This window comes from Oryx dammah, unplaced genomic scaffold (assembly GCF_014754425.2).
Source record: "Oryx dammah isolate SB20612 unplaced genomic scaffold, SCBI_Odam_1.1 HiC_scaffold_20, whole genome shotgun sequence".
NCBI lineage: Eukaryota > Metazoa > Chordata > Mammalia > Artiodactyla > Bovidae > Oryx > Oryx dammah.
The window spans coordinates 3,913,758-3,931,848 of record NW_024070204.1 but is presented as its reverse complement, the minus strand read 5'-3'; the positions used below and the strand labels follow the sequence as shown (position 1 = coordinate 3,931,848).

Below are 18,091 nucleotides of genomic sequence, written 5' to 3'. Positions count from 1 at the left end.
ACGCTGATGCTTATTGACACGGAAGATGGGGAGTCTTGACTTGGATGCATAGAGTTGAATTTAGTTAGATTCACCAGCTGTGGCTGCCAGGACTGCCAGGGCCCAGATCACAACTGCTTGTCTAACACTAGTTTGTTCAGCCCTTGATGACTTAAATATTTCTTACCTTGATTGTTTAATTAAATTCTGGTATGGTTCAGAGGACAGCAAGAGCCCCATGTCATAAAAATAATGAGAGTTTTTGAAGTTTTAACTCCAGCAGCCCATGTACAATTATGATTTAATTGAAAGCTTTGTAAAGTGTAGGTGCAATTTTCTAGGCACTGAAAAAGTCAATCATTACCTGTAATGATGAAGGGATCAGTAATAAGATATAAAGCTTCACTTTCAGGGCATTAGTTCACACAGAGCCTAAGTCTGCATGGCCTCTGTGAGATCCTATTAAAGGCAGGCACACATGTGTCCACGCACACACACACTCATTCACACACACACACAGATGCTTTGAACAGGTCAGGATGATACAAGTGGCCTCAGTCCAATTTCTAACCGGATGGAGAAGTCAGCTTTGCAAAAACCGAATGACGAACAATGCCTTTTGCAAATTTTGTGATTAGCAAAATCACGAGGATGAAAGTAAAATTAGAAAAAAACTGTAACTCCTGCTTGTGCGCTTTCTAGAAGATTCAAGTACAATTTCAATCCAGAAGAAAAACATTCGTGTTATTACTGTTGATGCTCATATAAACAAGGCAATTGCAGAAAGTCAGCAAGTGAGCCCCACTGAGTAAAAAAAAAAAAAAACTTTTTAAGTAGATGGTGCCTCAAAGTGAGGCAACCTATAGATTACTAGAGTAAGAAAGCTTGTTTAAGAATAACAGCTGCTAGAAATAATTGACAAAAGTGTTTCATTTTTTACAGGAATAAAGGTAAGCTTCTCATTTTAAAAGATTTTGCTAATGACAAGCCACCCCTCGCTGAGAATTGCTTGGTCCTGCACTGGTCCATCCGTCTGCCAAGGCCCCAGGCTCCCCGTTCACCCTGTTGCTGCTTCAACTCACTACTGACAACGGTGGGCACGTGGGGATGTGGGAAGCCAACCAGCTCCCACCAGACTGCATCTCTTCTCTTGTCTGCATCCCCCAAACCCCACACACCAACCACAACCCACCTCTACGAATGAGCAGAGTGGCATCAGAACGCAAACTTTCGGACAGTAAGCTACCAACGTTTACCGTCCTCAGCTATGGGGGGTCTTTCTGCAGGAGCTAACCAGGGAATGCAGTCAGCCCACAGGACCGAGCTCAAGACCCAGGACAGAGGAGCAGGGACAGAGAAGTCTGCAGTGTGTGGCTGTTTGCACGTGTGTGAGCAGGAACAGATGAAGAGAGGAAGCAAAGAGCAAACATGTGGGTCACCACCGCTTGAGACCGTGCACAGCGAGGCATTCAAATGAAATAGATGCACCTACGTGAGCATCTCCTACAATCCATGGCATTCCTACTGGAATGTCCCCTTACAGACGTCACCTACCCATCACCATCTCAAGACAAACATCCAGTCCTGAGAGGACACCAACCTCCGCCCTCCCAGGGTGATGCACTCACTTGTGTCCAGACTCGTGGGCAATGGTGAAGGCCAGTCCAAGACCTGTGTCCTCATTAATCGTACAGCTGCGGTATTTACTGCACATGCCACTGATGGGTGCGAATCCTACGAGACAAATGGACAAAAAGAACATACAGGCCCAGCACTGGAGGAAACTAGAGACGGGGGCGTAGCACACGTGCGTGTTCACCTCCGTCCTTCAGAGACGCCTCGTCCTCGTCTTAGTCAGGTGAAATGTGAAACCGGAACCCCCGTGAAGCACCCTGAATAACGTGGGAGGGGGCCTTTGTTCTCTTTTCATGGAAAACAGGCCACAGTTCTATGTCATGTTCGAGTTACAGCTTACAAGGGGGGCAACATCCAAGAGGGGGTTCCGTGCTGAAGGAGGAGAATTTCAGCTTTTTTTCCTACAAACGTCTGTGTCCTCAGAGGCCCGACACAAAGTGCTGTAGAGAGTGGGTGTCGGTGGCCCTCAAGGCCACGCCAGGGTGGATGACCTGCCGGGGTGGGGGGTGTCAGCATCTGTCCTGCTCATGGGTATAATTTAACGTGGATAAAATGACACAGTGTAGAATCAGCAGAGGGAGCAAGCACGTGGGGAAATGCCTGGGGGAAACCAGGCCCGAGGATCTGGGGCCCTCTCCGCAGTGGCCTTGCACAAAAGGACTTAATTCCCCTCACAGGAGGAATAATGCTGACCAGGGGTTCTCAGCAGAGACTCAGGTCCAGGCGTTGGCTGGGGGCTGGCCACAGGGCACCTCTGCCTGGTGTGGGCCCCGGTTCCAGGCCCCAGAAGGAAAGCAGGCGTTCCCAGTCAGCCTCACTGCCTGCACGGTGTAGGCCCAGTGGGTCAGGCTCACCAGCTGGGGGCCGGGAACCCTGCTGGATCCCACAGTGACGCAGGTGGCCGAGGGCCCACTTTGTATGCAGGCTTTTCTGGGAACAAGGAGTCAGGACTGACCTCTATCAAACCCAGCCTTGTTCGAATGTTTTTGTAATAAGGAAGTCTCTTTGGAAAGAAATGGAGAAATAGAAAAAAAAAAAAAGTCCAGGAGCACCTCTGTCAGTAACTCACTGTTTACACTATTTTACACCATTTGCACAAAAACCGCCTCATGGACGTTGCCCCCATTGTAACCTGTAACTTGAACATTACACAGAACTGTGGACTGTTTTTCCACAAAGAGAGAACAAACACCCTTCTCCCACATTATTCAGGGCCCTTTGGGTGATTGTCCAAGGGTTTCCTGTTTCACATTTCACTGTTTACACTGTTTGGAAAAGTATAAAAAAATTTGCATCATAAAGTACCACTAAGATAGTCAGCCCTTTAAACATGCTAAAGGTGACTCAGATTGAGATATTTATATAGAAACAGAAAGATGAGGAACACAATATTATTGCAGTATCTCTATAAACATTCATAAACATATTTCTTTCCTATCATGAGAGACCCACTTGGACTTCTTGATCCCACTCTCACAGTTAGAGGAAGAAATGGAAGAAATTATTTCTTAAATTGGAAGAGACAGGAGTTCTTGAATCGGTGAGAACTTTCCGTGGGAAAGAAGTGATTTTGGTGACGACAAGCACACTTTTATGTTTGGCCAACGTTTATGCAGGGAGGGCGTCTGTTTCTCACAAAGGCACTCGGCAGCAGCTGCCGCTTAGGAATCCGGGAGGGAGGTGAGAACCCTCCATATCCCAGGCTGCTGACGGCGCACGGCACACACGAGTCTGTCCCAGCCCCAGCGGAGGCTCTTACCCAGGGTGTCACAGGGCTCGTTCTTCCAGGAGCATATGTCCAGGCCGGTGAGTAAGATGGCGTGGTCATGGCGAGCGCCATCTCTCCCCGTCAGTCCAGACTGCCACTGGCAGAAGCTGCTCAAGCTGTGGTCCGCGTGGTGGCTTATCACCAACCCTGGCTGCGTGGGAGGGCGCCCGAGAGCCCGAGATAACAGGAAGAAAGCATGTCAAGCAACTGCACCGGCACGGTCACCACCGCAACTAGCGCTGATTTGGGTTTCAGTGACGTGGGTGAATCTGAATGGCAGACGGACTAATTTATCCCTCTCATGTATTAAAATCCAGAGGAGGGTGTTGCAGATAAAACTTGTGGATCCAGTGTAGACGCTCACGTCCCTTTCTCTAGTTCTGTGCAAACCAGTGGGGATGCATTCGGTCACTGATCACATCTCGATGACCCAAGAAACATTACTTCTGTGTCTGTAACTCTTCTAAGAGTTATTATTACAGTGTTAAATTAGGTCAGTTTTCCCCAGAGACACCATGTTGTAAGAAGGGGCTGCTCAACTGACAAAGCTTTATTTCTTTATGTCTAGAAAGAAATTTCTTTATTTCTAGAAAACAGGCTGGACCTAGAAGGCTAGTTCCAGATGACGTTCATTCAGTTCCTCCCTGTGTTGCTGTTGTTCAGTTGCTAAGTCATGTTTGACTCTATGTGACCTCAAGGACTATATCCCGCCAGGCGCCTCTGTCCATGGGAATTCCCAGGCAAGAATACCGGAGTGGGTTGCTATTTCCTCCTCCACGGCATCTCTCCAACCCAGGGGTCAAACCCGCACCTCCTGCACTGACAGGCAGATTCTTTACCACTGAGCCACCATGGTATATATACTCAGTTCTAATAGATCAGCAATGAAAGATCAGAATGAAGGTCACCTGAACTGTTGGCAAAAGAAGAATTGGTACGGGGGTGGGGGTGGGGAGGTGGGCTGGTAAGAATAGCTCTCAAAGCTGGCAGATGAGTTATTTAAACCTTATCTAAAGGTTTGATATATTTTCCTACGGATGGTCACAGAAAACCAGCTTAAACATCTCCATTTCAGGACAACAACTTGTTTAAAGCTTTTCTGACCAGAGTGTTGGGCTGGAACTGTGTCTCTCAGTCACTAACATGTTTTCTCCTTCAGTGTTTATCGTGTCTTTCCAAAGAGCCAAATGCACCCAAGCTTAATGCTGTACATCAACCCTGGGACATGCCTTACATTCTTCAGCCAGTGATTTCCAGGAGAACTACATTAATTAAAGTTAACACAGGTGTATGATCAAACGATAACCTCGCTTATTCTTTGCCGCTTGGATGAATTCCAAGGTGAAACGTTTTAATGCAGAGAATAATTAACCTGTCACCTGGGAATCCCTGCTCGTTCAGCAGCCCCCTCTGCAGACACAGACGGGGCAATGGAGTTGTACTTCGCTGACTATTCAGTCCAGAAACACGCCTGCCCCTGCACTCCCCGCCTGCGTGGAAAGAGGGCCGCAGCCCAGAACCTGCAAATCTGAAGGCATCTGAGACCTTATCAAGGATCTCAAAGTTCATCTAAAAATTATTTGTTTCATAAACAAGACAACTGTGGCTAACAGGAGACTCTGCCGAAACACCAGCAAGGGTGGAACTGGAGGCTGGGTGCCTGACTAGGACCCGGGGTTCACTCCCTGACATCCAGTCAATGACCAGCTCAGGGCAAAATAGAACTGAGAGCCCTTTATGGCTAAGATACTCCCCCTTAGTTCTGCCACAAGATGCCCACCCGAGCCCTTACTGTGTCCTATAGCACCTCTGGGTGTCCACAGGGATTCTGGAATGAAGGCGCTAGAGAATCTTTTCCCCACTGCTCCCAAGATCCAGCATAATTTGGAGGTTTGAGTGCAATGAGAGAAATGTGCCTGACATTCTAGACTCTAAGAATAAAATGCTGAGACTGAAGGTGGTGAAGGTGAGTATCAGCGGTTGGGAGGAAAGAGTGCAAGCATGCAGGGCCACACAGTAGGGTGCAACCTCTGGGCTATGGGGCGCGATTAAACGCCTTCTAACAGAAGACCCCACCTCCATCCTCCGGGCTCACAGTGGAACACGCTTCGTATTCCTAGTATATTTCCCACCCAGGTGTTTACAGTAGTTCTTTCTGGGACTTCCACAGCGGTCCAGTGGCTAAAACTTCATGCTCTCAATGCAAGGGACCTAGGTTCAGTCTCTGGTCAGGTATCTAAATCCCACAGGCCCCAACTAAAGAGCCCTGCACCCTGCAATGAAAATCGGAGATCCTGAGCATCTCAACTAAGACAGGGCAGCCAAATAAATAAATATATTTTATAGTTACTTTTCCTTTCCATTTTCTTATTAGCCAAGCAAACGAGCATGTCTTACTTCTCTGCACAAAAATCACAAACAAAAGTCACATAAGCATTATGGGAACTGACAAGAAACTGACCGTATTAGACACACAATATGAGAACGTTTCTGTCCTCAAGGGAAAGAAAAGGAAAGAAGCCATAGAAAAATTACATTTAGGAAAATGAATAGTTATTTTGCACTTATTTTTCTGAGTGGGGGGAAGCTGCTTGTATCAAAGATAGGATACCTGTTCCTCTTCCAGAAGAATCAGGGCAACAATGGCAATGTTGATATTCCCTCCTATTGTTCCGTCTTTGAATAAAGCAGACACCTGGGAAAGAGAGACAGTTCACGTCAGTCCCTACACATGACACCCTGTCCCCCACCCCTTCGCCTGCAGTTCACAGCTGAAGGCCAGTTCTGTGGTCTCCACTGACAGAGCAATGTTCGCTTTCTTATACTGCTAGACACACAGGGATGTGGAGTGAAAGTGTGAAAGTGAAAGTGTTCGTTGCTCAGTCATGTCTGGCTCTTTGAGACCCCATGGACTGTAGCCTGCCAGGCTCCTCTGTCCATGGGATTCTCCAGGCAAGAAGACTAGAGTGGGTAGTCTTTCCCTTCTCCAGGGGATCTTCCCGACCCAGGGACGGAACCCAGGTCTCCTGCAGGGCAGGCAGATTCTTTATCATCTGAGCCACCAGGAAAGCCCAAGACACACAGGTATGGGAACATCTAATCACACCAACTGTTGGGTCCTTATGGTTGGTGCCTGGAAGTAAAACAATGAAGTCTGGGGAGGCAGGTCCCACGTGGTATCAAACACCAGTGAAGGGCTCACAAGGCCCCTTAGTTGGTAAGTGTCCTCATTAGACTACAAGGAAGTTTCTTTTTTAACTGACGGTGGTGATCCACAGGTAAGCGCTCCCCAAGCTGTCCTAGTGAAAGATTCCAGAAGCATAAGAGAACTTCTTGGGAAAAGACCAAGAGGATACAAGAAAGAGAAGGAAATCAATGCAGAAAGACGGTGATCAAGGGGGAGATGCAGACATTAGAGGTGAAGGTCACAGGAGTAGAAATGAGTGGTCAGAGTGATCAAGCATTTGATAAAGGCATCACCTCAGGCATTTGAGGTGATGAGTGAGGATGAGTCAACCGTCACGGGAAGCCCCAGGGAACTGATTTGGCACCAAGATGTGGAAATGCGGGAACAGCTCAACAGAACAGAGGCAACGTTTGCAAATGGCAGAGACCTGCAGCGGCAGGTGCCTCTGGGTGCCCGCCCCCCTCAGTCCCCTGGGAGACCGGAAACCACGAGGGTCTGGCCAAAAAACCGAGGACAGGGAGAGCAGCCATCCCGAATCACGGCAAACTGAATCATATTTAGGGGCACTCTGTTTATCGGGAAGTGCAACGTCTGTTTCAAATGCAACTATTTTAAAAATGCACGTCGATGGCTCCAAATGTCGTCTCCTGCTATGCAGATCCCACTCAGGTGGAATGGGGCTTAGACACCTCTTGCTACACTCTAGTAAAGACTAGAGCTGCCAAGCAGACACGAAGCCAGACACATTTTTATCTGCAGTGACATTTAAAAAAAAATTATTGGAGTAGAGTTGCTTTACAGTGTGCTGGTTTCTGCTGTACAGCGGAGGGAGCCAGTTATATGTATTCTATGTCTACATTATTTGTTAGTGTTGTTTAGTCACGAAGTCATGTCTGACTCTGTCACCCCATGAACTGCAGCACGCCAGGCTCCTCTGCCTGTGGGATTTCCCAGGCAAGAACACCGGAGTGGATTTCCATTTCCTTCTCCAAGGGATCTTCCCGGCCCAGAGATAGAGCCCATATTTCCTGCGCTGGCAGGTGGGTTCTTCACCACTGACACCGGGGAAGCCCCAGGGATACACACGTCCCCTCGTGTTTGGATTCCATTTCCGTTTAGGTCACCACTGCAGTGACATTCTAAATGGTGTACTGCTTCTTGTTCTGGTAGATAAAATAATGCATCTTTTATATTCATATTCCTAAAAAGATGAGCATTTCTGTGTGCTGTGATTTAAGTCACTTCAGTCATGTCCAACCCTTTGTGACCCCATGGACTGTAGCCTGCCGGGCTCCTCTCTCCATAGAATTCTCCAGGCAAGAATACTGGAGTGGGTTGCCATTCCCTTCTCCAAGGGATCTTCCTAACTCAGGGATCAAACCCAGGTCTCCCTCATTGCAGGTGGATTCTTTACCACCTGAACCACCAGGGGAGATGGGCATTTCTATAGGGCCATCTAAAATCACACACATATAATGCCAATGGGCAGACTTCCTGCACTCAAATGTCTCAGCATCCTCTTGGAGACTTCTGATAAATGGAGACATCGTAAACTTGAAATATGTTATCGGCTTACAGAGAGGACCAAATTGTTCATCCTCCAGATTTTATTCTCTGAAGGAGTGAAAGTGGCTCTTCTGATTGGAGCATAGTAAAAGTGAAGGCGCTATCATGGATAAAATATTTCTTGAGTACAAAACATGAATCCACAAGTAAAAGGAGGCAAACACACACACTAACACACACCATGAGGCGGACTCACACACATGACTCAAAGAGGAGGGCGTACCCACCATGTTGAGAACCGTCAGCACGTAGGTGGTGATGTTTTCATGGCCATGGTTTTGCATCATCTTTTTATCCACCACAACCAGCGTCTCCACATTCAGCTCCTCATTCCTGTGGGACTTCAGAAGGGACCGCTTTTGCCTTACACATGATTTATACTCATCCGGCAAGATGAAAAGGTCTTCTTTGGGGGGCTTGGGCATGTCTACAGGGGGGCGTTTGGAGAGGAAATAAAAGCAAAGTCATCACACAAAACCAGTGGCGAGCTCATGCTAAAGAAAATGGATTTTAAAAATGAATGTTCATGAAATGAACCATAATACCGTTAAAACTATGATGTGAAACTTGTGTTAAGGTGGGACACTACATTTAAATAAACTTTGCATAGCCTAGATGTCATACAATTCATCATTATATTGACTTTTGTATAAATTTCTCCTCATTTAAAACAAATTGGTCTGTATAGTCAAAGCTGTGCTTTTTCCAGTAGTCATGCACGGATGTCAGAGTTAGACCATAGGGAAGGCTAAGCGCCGAAGAATTGATGCTTTCAAAATGTGGTGTTCGAGAAGACTCTTGAGAGTCCCTTGGACAGCAAGGAGATCAAACCAGTCAATCCTAAAGGAAATCAACCCTGAATATTCATTGGAAGGACCAATACAGAAGCTGAAGCTCCAATCCTTTGACCACCTGGTGTGAAGAGCTGACTCACTGGAAAAAAACCTGATGCTGGGAAAGACTGGCAGCAGGAGGAGAAGGGACCGACAGAGGACGGGATGGCTGGACGGCATCACCGACTCCGTGGACATGATTTTGACTACACTCTGGGAGTTGGTGATGGACAGGGAGGCATGGTGTGCTGCAGTCCATGGGGTTGCAAAGAGGAGACTCAACAACAAAAACAAAAAGATCACTTTGGCTCTGAAGTGCTGGTGTCTAATTCAAGATGTTCCAAGATTGTGAACACGAGGGTATGTGCAACAGGGCTCTGAAAAGGAGTCACTGACAGAGCAATAAAATGAATAATTACACAAAGACGCGCTGTCTCACATGGTGTTCTCATTTGAAGACCTTTAATGACCTAAGAGGTTTTAAAGTTGATTCCCAGGTCTGGACACACAGCTGGATAGTCTGTAGTATTTCCAGTGGGTTATAAATGCTCCAGACAGATCCAGTGTAGAGCTGAATTTCCTCGAAAGTATTATAAATATTTACCTAGTTTAACTGGAAGACAAAATAGACTTGGTCCTCTTAGAGGAAGCTGTTTCAAAACAGTTTTGGCTTTGATAATCGGGAAGTTGACACTGTGCTAAAAATGGTCAAGTTTGGTGGGTGGCTCAGAAAATGAGGTTAGAATTGCTCTGTGTGAAAGTATTCACATACTAGGTGGCAGTACTTTACTGAATTAGGTGAATTACTGAATTCAGTCAGTCAGTTCAGTTCAGTCGTCTCTGACTCTTTGCAACCCCATGAATTGCAACATGCCAGGCCTCCCTGTCCATCACCAACTGCCGGAGTTCACTCAAACTCACGTCCACCGAGTCAGTGATGCCATCCAGCCATCTCATCCTCTGTCGTCCCCTTCTCCTCCTGCCCCCAATCCCTCCCAGCATCAGAGTCTTTTCCAATAAGTCAACTCTTTGCATGAGGTGGCCAAAGTACTGGAGTTTCAGCTTTAGCATCAGTCCTTCCAATGAACACCCAGAACTGGTCTCTTTTAGGATGGACTAGTTGGATTTCCTTGCAGTCCAAGGGACTCGCAAGAGTCTTCTCCAACACCACAGTTCAAAAGCATCAATTCTTCGGCCCTCAGGTTTCTTCACAGTCCAACTCTCACATCCACACATAACCACTGGAAAAACTATAGCCTTGACTAGACGGACCTTTGTTGGCAAAGTAATATTTCTGCTTTTTAATATGCCATCTGGGTTGGTCATAACTTTCCTTCCAAGGAGTAAGCGTCTTTTAACTTCATGGCTGCAATCACTATCTGCAGTGATTTGGGAGCCAAAAAAATAAAGGTGGCACTAATTCAAAAGGTGTGCCAGCTCTGCTCATGGAATACTCAGCTAGAAGACACTGTTTGGATTGACTGATACCCACATCCACTGCATTTTATCTCTCTTTGCTAGAATACTTGCAAACTTAAAAGAACTCTTGGGAGGATAACAGTTATACTGGCTACAGTTTAATAAGCACCCATCACATGCCATTTGCCTTGATGCAGTTTATACTGATGTGGTCTCCCCCATAAGAGATGTCTGTGTTTAACCCACTCACTCTCTACACCAGCCTTGGGTAGGAGTGAGGCCACCGAGGCACGGGAGATGAACATCACTTTCTCAAAATACCTCCCTAGAAGGCATTGGGAATGGATTTCAGATCTGGCAGTGTGGTCCCGGGGCCCTTAGTCTTAATTTCCATAAATACAGGGTACAAATGGAGATGGGAGCACAGCAGTTCCCCAGGCCCTCAGTACTGGAAAGAGGCAGGAGCACAGAGGTGGTGCTCTCACTGGCCTGGGGTCTGAAAAGCCCCTCAAAACAAGTCACCCGCTCAATACGGTCCCCCAGCGTCTCCTGCCACACATGAGTCCCAGCTCAAAACCCACCCGTGATGCCTCAGCTAGAAGCAGCAAGCTACTATTTGAGCCTGAGGTTCAGAGTCACAATTGATTTTAAACAAATCAGCCTGCTTTTCTCTGCCGTTTTCAACAGAGAGAGATGCCTAAACCCACAGGAAAGTGAAAGGGTTAGCTGCTCAGTCATGTCCAATTCTTTGTGACCCCGTGGTCTGCCCATGGAATCCTCTAGGCAAGAATCCTGGAGTGGGTTGCCATTTCCTTCTCCAGGGATCTTCTCCACCTAGGGATCGAACCTGGCTCTCCTGCATGGCAGGCAGATTCTTTACTGTCTGAGACACTGCTGCTGCTGCTGCTGCTGCTGAGTCACTTCAGTCGTGTCTGACTCTTTGCGACCCCATAGACAGCAGCCCACTAGGGAAGCCTAAACACACAGGAAAATCCCTCATCTCCTGAACAGAGACTCTAGGGAAGAGTCTTTGTAGGTGTAAACCCCGCTGAGACAGATGGAGATTCCTCCAGGGAAGCCCAAAGCCTCATGGACAGAGTGGGAATATCCTGTCCCACGCTGTCAGGTAAGTGAGCCCTGAGGATTCAGTGCTCAGCCTGGAGGGATTGTGCCACTTCTGCTAGGCATGGCCCCAGCTGCTTGGGGGGCCCAGGGCACAGAACTGCCATGTGCCCTGCAGGAGCGGGCAGAGATGGCAAGTCAACAGCACCAGATCAACCGCTGACGCCACCCACAGTGAGAGGCATTTTCTGCCACCTTTTTCCTAGTTTTATTATGAAAACATAGTGCTTTTCAGGTCTACTCTCACCTTCTACTTCTCTGCATATTCATTCTATTAATTTTTGAGGGTTTGATATTGAAACTCCAACTAAAAATCTTCATCTACTTAAAAAAAAAAACTGTAATATATAGTGGACTATCTGTAACCTTGTTCTGTATATTCCGAGACTCCTGTAAATGAGTTAAGATTAAAAAAGAGAAAAAAATGGCTACATTTTCCATTTTCTAACTGCAAGTCTTATTGTATAATGTAGTGTCTTATTCATATATCTCCCTCTCACCAACCAGACTCCACTACTGAGATTCTGAAATGCCCCTGGAGACAAATGCATCCACACACATGCACACAAACACACGCGCACAGACGGCCACACCAAACAGAACAATCGTTCTGCCCTGCATGGCCAGGTGCACTGCCTTTGAGCTGTGGGTCTGAATGACTCCGCTCACCTCGAGATAAGAATGAAAGGGTCACATTCATTCCAGAAGGGTCAGCACTGCTGGATTGCTCAGGAACACTGAGACATCTGCGTTGGGCCCTGGAGCGGCGTGTCAAAGAGGTGTGGACAGCCCTGCCCGTCTTTCCTGCCTGGACCCAGATGCTTGGTCATCTTTCTGTCTTTGACACAATGGAGTCTGTCCTGCTCTGACCACATCCTCACCGGGAGCCCTGCCAGCATCTTCCTGGCTCTGACCTTGTCTGTGCCTGAGTCTCGCCTCTCTGTCTGTTCCAACTGTGTCTCACCCAGCCCTGACCTGCCTGGCCCCGCCCCCGGCCTGCCTGGTCCCGCCCCCGGCCTGCCTGGCCCCGCCTTTGGTCTGTCCGGCCACGCCCCCCCACCTCCTCCCCTGTCTGCACAGACTCAGGAAGCCACTGCTGGTCAGTGTACCCTGTTCTGATGCTCACTCAGCTGGACTTCCTTGACCCTCTCACCCTCCTGTTCGCTCTCCTTGTGCTCAACACTGTTCATGCTGCCTCCCCTGAGACCCAGCCCACTCTTGGTCAGTTTGGGATGAGATTTTTGAGACCGTCTGAATGTAGTCTGAGGCTGATCTACAGGACGTGTGTTCAGGTGACACACGGGTGCGAACAGGTCAGCCACGCTTGTTCTGCCGTAGTGCCAAGTGATTCTGGGTCATTCTCTCTTCTCTGCAGTGTGTCATGGAGCCCCTGCACGTGCCCACACTTATGTGAGGGTGCTGGCCCAGCGGCCAACGAAGCTAAGCAGCAGAGAAAGGTGGGCTTCCGGAAGTGCCTTGGGGAAGGTTTGCTATTAATAAATAAAGCCATGCTTGAGGGGAAAGCTGAAGCAGAGGAGGACAAGTCCAGAAAACACCGAACTGCTATTCCTGAGTCTGTGAGAGCTTCCTACACAAAACGTAAGTACTTCTCTTCCTAAATGTTCATGACACAAACAAAGAGGACTTTGATAAAGCCTTGGTGAAAAATTGTAGGTAAATTACACCACGCATCCTGTGTCTTCTGACGTGATGAGTGAAGTATATAAACCTGCCTAGGGATAAATCACCTCAGTGGGAAAAGCATGTCAGCTTTAACAAATCTAGACCTCAAAAATATAGTTACTGGGTAGAGACACCAAGATTCCTTTGAAGATGTCTGGTAGAGGAGTCTACATTTCTGTGAATCATGTCATTTAGTCTGCCCAGGGAACAACTCTTAAAATTAAAAAAAACAACACCTTTATCCATATGCCATGGAAAGATGTTTTATCCTGAACATCCAGATGTGGGTTCTCCTTGGAATCATCACTTAGGATTAGCAAAGGTGGTCAATAAATTTCACCTCAAGGGAAGACTACTTTGAAGAAAATTAAAAATACTCCAATATCTTACTTAGCATCCTAATCATTAAATTACAAAAAGAATCATCCTTACATACATTTCTTGCGTCTTCCGCAGAAATGCTGCTTCTGTGGGTGCCTGAAGCTGAAGCCGCGTGGGGATTGATCTTCGTGGTGGAAGAGACGGTGGTTTTCCAGCCTCCACTTTTTCTCCATCATTGCGACCCGGTGGGGCTCCACTGCCGGTGGCTCGGTGGATCTCTTGTACAGGATGTGGGAGGGAGGCCTGCCCCCCGTGGAGTCACTGGGGCTCCCTGCCAGGTGTGAAGGGAGGGGCTTCAGGAAGTAGTCTGCTTCCTGGGTTCTTATCATGCCTGACTGCAGAAGAGAGAGGAAGAAAGAAAGGCGCATCGCTGCTTTATCATCTGCTCACAAACACGCTGTTCCCTCCAGGGAGAAACTTGGAATGGGAAATGACAACCTACTCCAGTATTCTTGACTGGAGAATTCCATGGACAGAGGAGCCTGGAGGGCTACAGTTCATGGGGTCACAAAGAGTCAGAGAAACACACACACACACACACACACACACACACACACACACACGGTTCCCTCCAGGGAGAACATAGGGGGCTGAGGATTAGGGGAGGAGGGGTCCTCTCCTAAGCCCTTTCCACCCATCTTTTCAGAAACAGTGGCGTGGAGGTCAAAGGACTTGACTCTTGGAGCAGAGAGAGATCTCACAGCACATCAAGGTCAGGTCCTTTACTGGAAAAAATGGAGGAGAAAGCACACACCCAGCCCTAGATAGTAATACGGGTCGGGGTGGGTGGGGGAGCTCCCAAATAAAGACATAAATTTATAAACCCAATATAGTCAGCAATGGCACCACTCCAGTACTCTTGCCTGAAAAATCCCATGGATGGAGGAGCCTGGTAGGCTACAGTCCATGGGGTCGCTAAGAGTTGGACACGACTGAGCGACTTCACTTTCGCTTTTCACCTTCATGCACTGGAGAAGGACACGGCAACCCACTCCAGTATTCTTGCCTGGAGAATCCCAGGGATGGGGGAGCCTGGTGGGCTGCCGTCTATGGGGTCGCACAGAGTGGGACACGACTGAAGCGACTTAGCAGCAGCAGCAGCAGTCAGCTGTTTTCTTCTAGTTTTATGCACTGCTCATTGAAGAAGGCCTTCTTGTCTCTCCTTGCTATTCTTTGGAACTCTCCATTTACTTGGATGAAACTTCCCCTTTCTCCCTTGCTTTTTGCATCTCTTCTCTAGAAGCAAACAACAGAAGAGGAAAGCCTAGAGATCTCTTCAGGAAATTTGGAAACACGAAGGGACCGTTTCACCCAAAGGTGGTGACAGTAAAGGACAAAAACCATAGAGACCTAGTAGATGCTGAAGAGATCAAGCAGAGATGGAAAGAACACACAGAAGAGCTGTACAAGAAAGATCTCAATGAGCCAGATTATTGTGGTGGTGTGGTCAGTCACCCAGAGCCAGACATTCTGGAGTGGGAAGTCAAGTGGACCTTAGGAAAAAACTGCCGCTAATAAAGCTAGTGGACGTTATGGAATTCCAGGAGAGCTATTCAAAACCCTAAAGGATGATGCCATCAAGGTGTTGCATTCAATATGTCAGCAAATCTGGAAAGCCCAGCAGTGGCCACAGGACTGGAAAAGGTCAATCCTCATCGCAGTTCCCAGGAAGGTTAGTACTAAAGGATGTTCTAACCATCGGACAATTGCACCCATCTCCCTTGCTAGTAAGATCGTGCTTAAAATGCTGCATGCTAGGCTTCAGCATTATGCAAACCAAGAACTTCCAGATGTAAGCTGGGTTTTAGAAAAGGCAGAGGAACCAGAGATCAAATTGCCAATATTCACTGAATCATAAAGAAAGCAAGGGAATTCCAGAAAAATATCTATCTCTGTTTCATTGACTACACTAAAGCCTTTGACTGTGTGGATCATAACAAACTGTGGAAAGCTCTTAAAGAGTTGGGAATACCAGACCATCTTACCTGTCTCCTGAGAAACCTGTATGCGGGTCAAGAAGCAACAGTTAAAACCATGTATGGAACAACTGATTGGTCCAGGATTGAGACAGGAGTATGACAGGGCTGTCCTGGTCACCCTGTTTGTTTAACCTATACGCTGATCACATAATGAGAAATGCTGGGCTGGGTGAGTTACAAGCTGGAATCAAGATAGGTGGGAGCAACATCAACAACCTCAGATACACGGATGATATCCCTCTAAAGGCAGAAAGTGAAGAGGAACTAAAGAACCTCTATATGAGAGAGGAGAGAGTCGGCTTAAAACTAAATATTAAAAACCTAAGATCATGCCACCCGGCCCCACTACTGGATGGCACACAAGGGGAAAATGTGGAAGCAGTGACAGATTTCCTCTTCCTGGGCTCCAAAATCACTGTGGGTGGCGACTGGGGCGATGAGGTCAGAAGACAACTGTTTCTTGGCAGGAAAGCAATGACAAAGCTAGACAGTGTGTTGAAAAGCAGAGACATTACTCTGCAGACAAAGGTCTGTATAGTCAAAGCTATGGTCTGCCCAGTGGTCATGTACGGTTGTGAGAGCTGGACCATAAAGAAGGCAGAGCGCCAAAGAATTGATGCCTTTGAACTGTGGTGCTGGAGAAGACTCCTGAGAGTCCCTTGGACTGTAAAGAGATCCAACCAGTCCATCCTAAAGGAAATCAGTCCTGAACATTCATTGGAAGGACTGATGCTGAAGCTGAAGCTCCAGTATTTTGGTCATTTGATGAGAACAGGTGACTCATTGGAAAAGTTCCTGATGCTGGGAAAGATTGAGGCATTACTCAAGTTTGCAAACTCTGTGTGCATCCTTACCTTAAACATATCAATGGCATTGCTGGGTTGTGGGATGACAGATGAGCTTTTAAAATCCTTGTGTTTTAAAATACCTTTATAATTTTAGAATACCATTAACTATTCCTACAGAACTATTAAGGTATTGCTTAGCATTCTCCAATATAGTATTATAAGACTGCTGATATTTTCCTAATTATTTTCTTAATTCAGCACGTGATTAGCACTTTCTAGGTACTCAGAGACACAGGTGCTCCAGTGCCTGTTCTTCAGCGAACCTCTGATTTAGGACCTGAGGCTGACCCTCATCTGGGGGGACCCAGCGCCCATCACTGCTCACCAAACTCAGTTCTGTGGGTGCTGAGCTATCCTGCACGGGTCTGAGTGTTTGCACAGGGTGGGATGATAGGCACGGAGAAGCCCTTCTCGGATCATGGGAAAGTGTCAAATGCAGCTCTCAGGGACAGGAGGGTGGGGTGGACACAAAAGAGAGGGGAGACCAGGCTTATCATGCCTTCAGCAGTGAAGCCCTGGCCCCAGTGCTCCTGCAGGTCGGGGAGGGGGAGACCTGATCATATGCGTGTGCTCAGTCGCTCGGTCGTGTCCGACTTTGTGACCCCGTGGCCTGTAGCCTGCCAGGCTCCTCTGTCCATGGAATTCTCCAGGCAAGAGAACTGGAGCGAGCTGCCATTTCCTCCCCAGGGGAAGAGAAGTTTAACAGCAGTAACTGATCAGTGAAGCCATCAGCACCTTGGGGGATAGACCTCCCAGGGCAGAAATGCCAGCCTGCAAGGAAAGGTGAAATCCTTGGAATGTATGCTGCGGATCTAGGTGGTGGAAGAGGAGGGCTGGGGAGGCTGTCACTGGTGCTCTCCGTGGATGCCCGGGAAACCTTTTTGGCTAAGCACTCTACCAACTAAACTAGAACAGACAGTACTTTAACATCTGCAGTGCTATCAAGGAAAAGTCAAGTGTGGGATTAAATCAAAGCTGGAGCCAGGTGGGTTTCATCCTGTTGGCAATTAAACTAACTCAGGAGGAGCAGGAGCAGTCATGGGTGTGTTCAGCCTTGTGTGATGACACACCCAGGAGTTTCCACACTTGCAACTAGTCGAAGTGTTACATTAAAAAACAGTAATTTTTTTTCCTTAAAAAACCTTTTTCCAATATGCAAATAATGTCTTACTCTTCAAATCACCCTGAAAATACGAACAGCTCCTGTGGGTTCTCTAGAGTCAATGATGTCCAGCATCTCTGATTCGAGCCCAGATGGACTTATAGAGAACAGAGAGATGAGTCTGATACCCATTATTCGATTCTAACATTATGATCTTTGTGCCTTTGGATGAGTTACTCATTCCCTCTGTGCTGTTTTGTCCTCTAGGGAGTGGATACAAAGACGGCCATTTGCCATGAGTTTGTAAGACTTCACACTAATATGTACTTAAATACATAACTGAACGCTCAGTTGTATCTGACTCTTTGCGACCCCATTGACTATAGAGTCCATGAAATTCTCCAGACCAGAATACTGGAGTGGGTAGCCTTTCCCTTCTCCATGGGATCTTCCCAACTCAGGGATCGAAACCCAGGTCTCCTGCACTGCAGGCAGATTCTTTACCAGCTGAGCCACAAGGTAAACCCATTTAAAATACATGACCTCCAGTAAATAAGCCAAAAAAAAAAAAAAAAAAGATTTGCTGCAT

At 47.3% G+C, this 18,091-nt stretch overlaps 1 protein-coding gene across 1 annotated transcript in view; it reads right to left on the bottom strand.

The window, feature by feature from the left end:
* The window catches only part of ADAMTS16 (ADAM metallopeptidase with thrombospondin type 1 motif 16), a 190,711-nt gene that overhangs the window by 123,825 nt on the left and 48,795 nt on the right, over positions 1-18,091 (bottom strand). The window contains exons 4-8 of the mRNA XM_040262379.1: positions 13,629-13,908; positions 8,363-8,562; positions 5,994-6,077; positions 3,374-3,533; positions 1,608-1,713 (exon numbers count right to left, since the gene is read on the bottom strand). Of these exons, the coding sequence (XP_040118313.1) occupies positions 1,608-1,713; positions 3,374-3,533; positions 5,994-6,077; positions 8,363-8,562; positions 13,629-13,908 (830 nt within the window). The remainder of the gene's footprint in view (positions 1-1,607; positions 1,714-3,373; positions 3,534-5,993; positions 6,078-8,362; positions 8,563-13,628; positions 13,909-18,091) is intronic.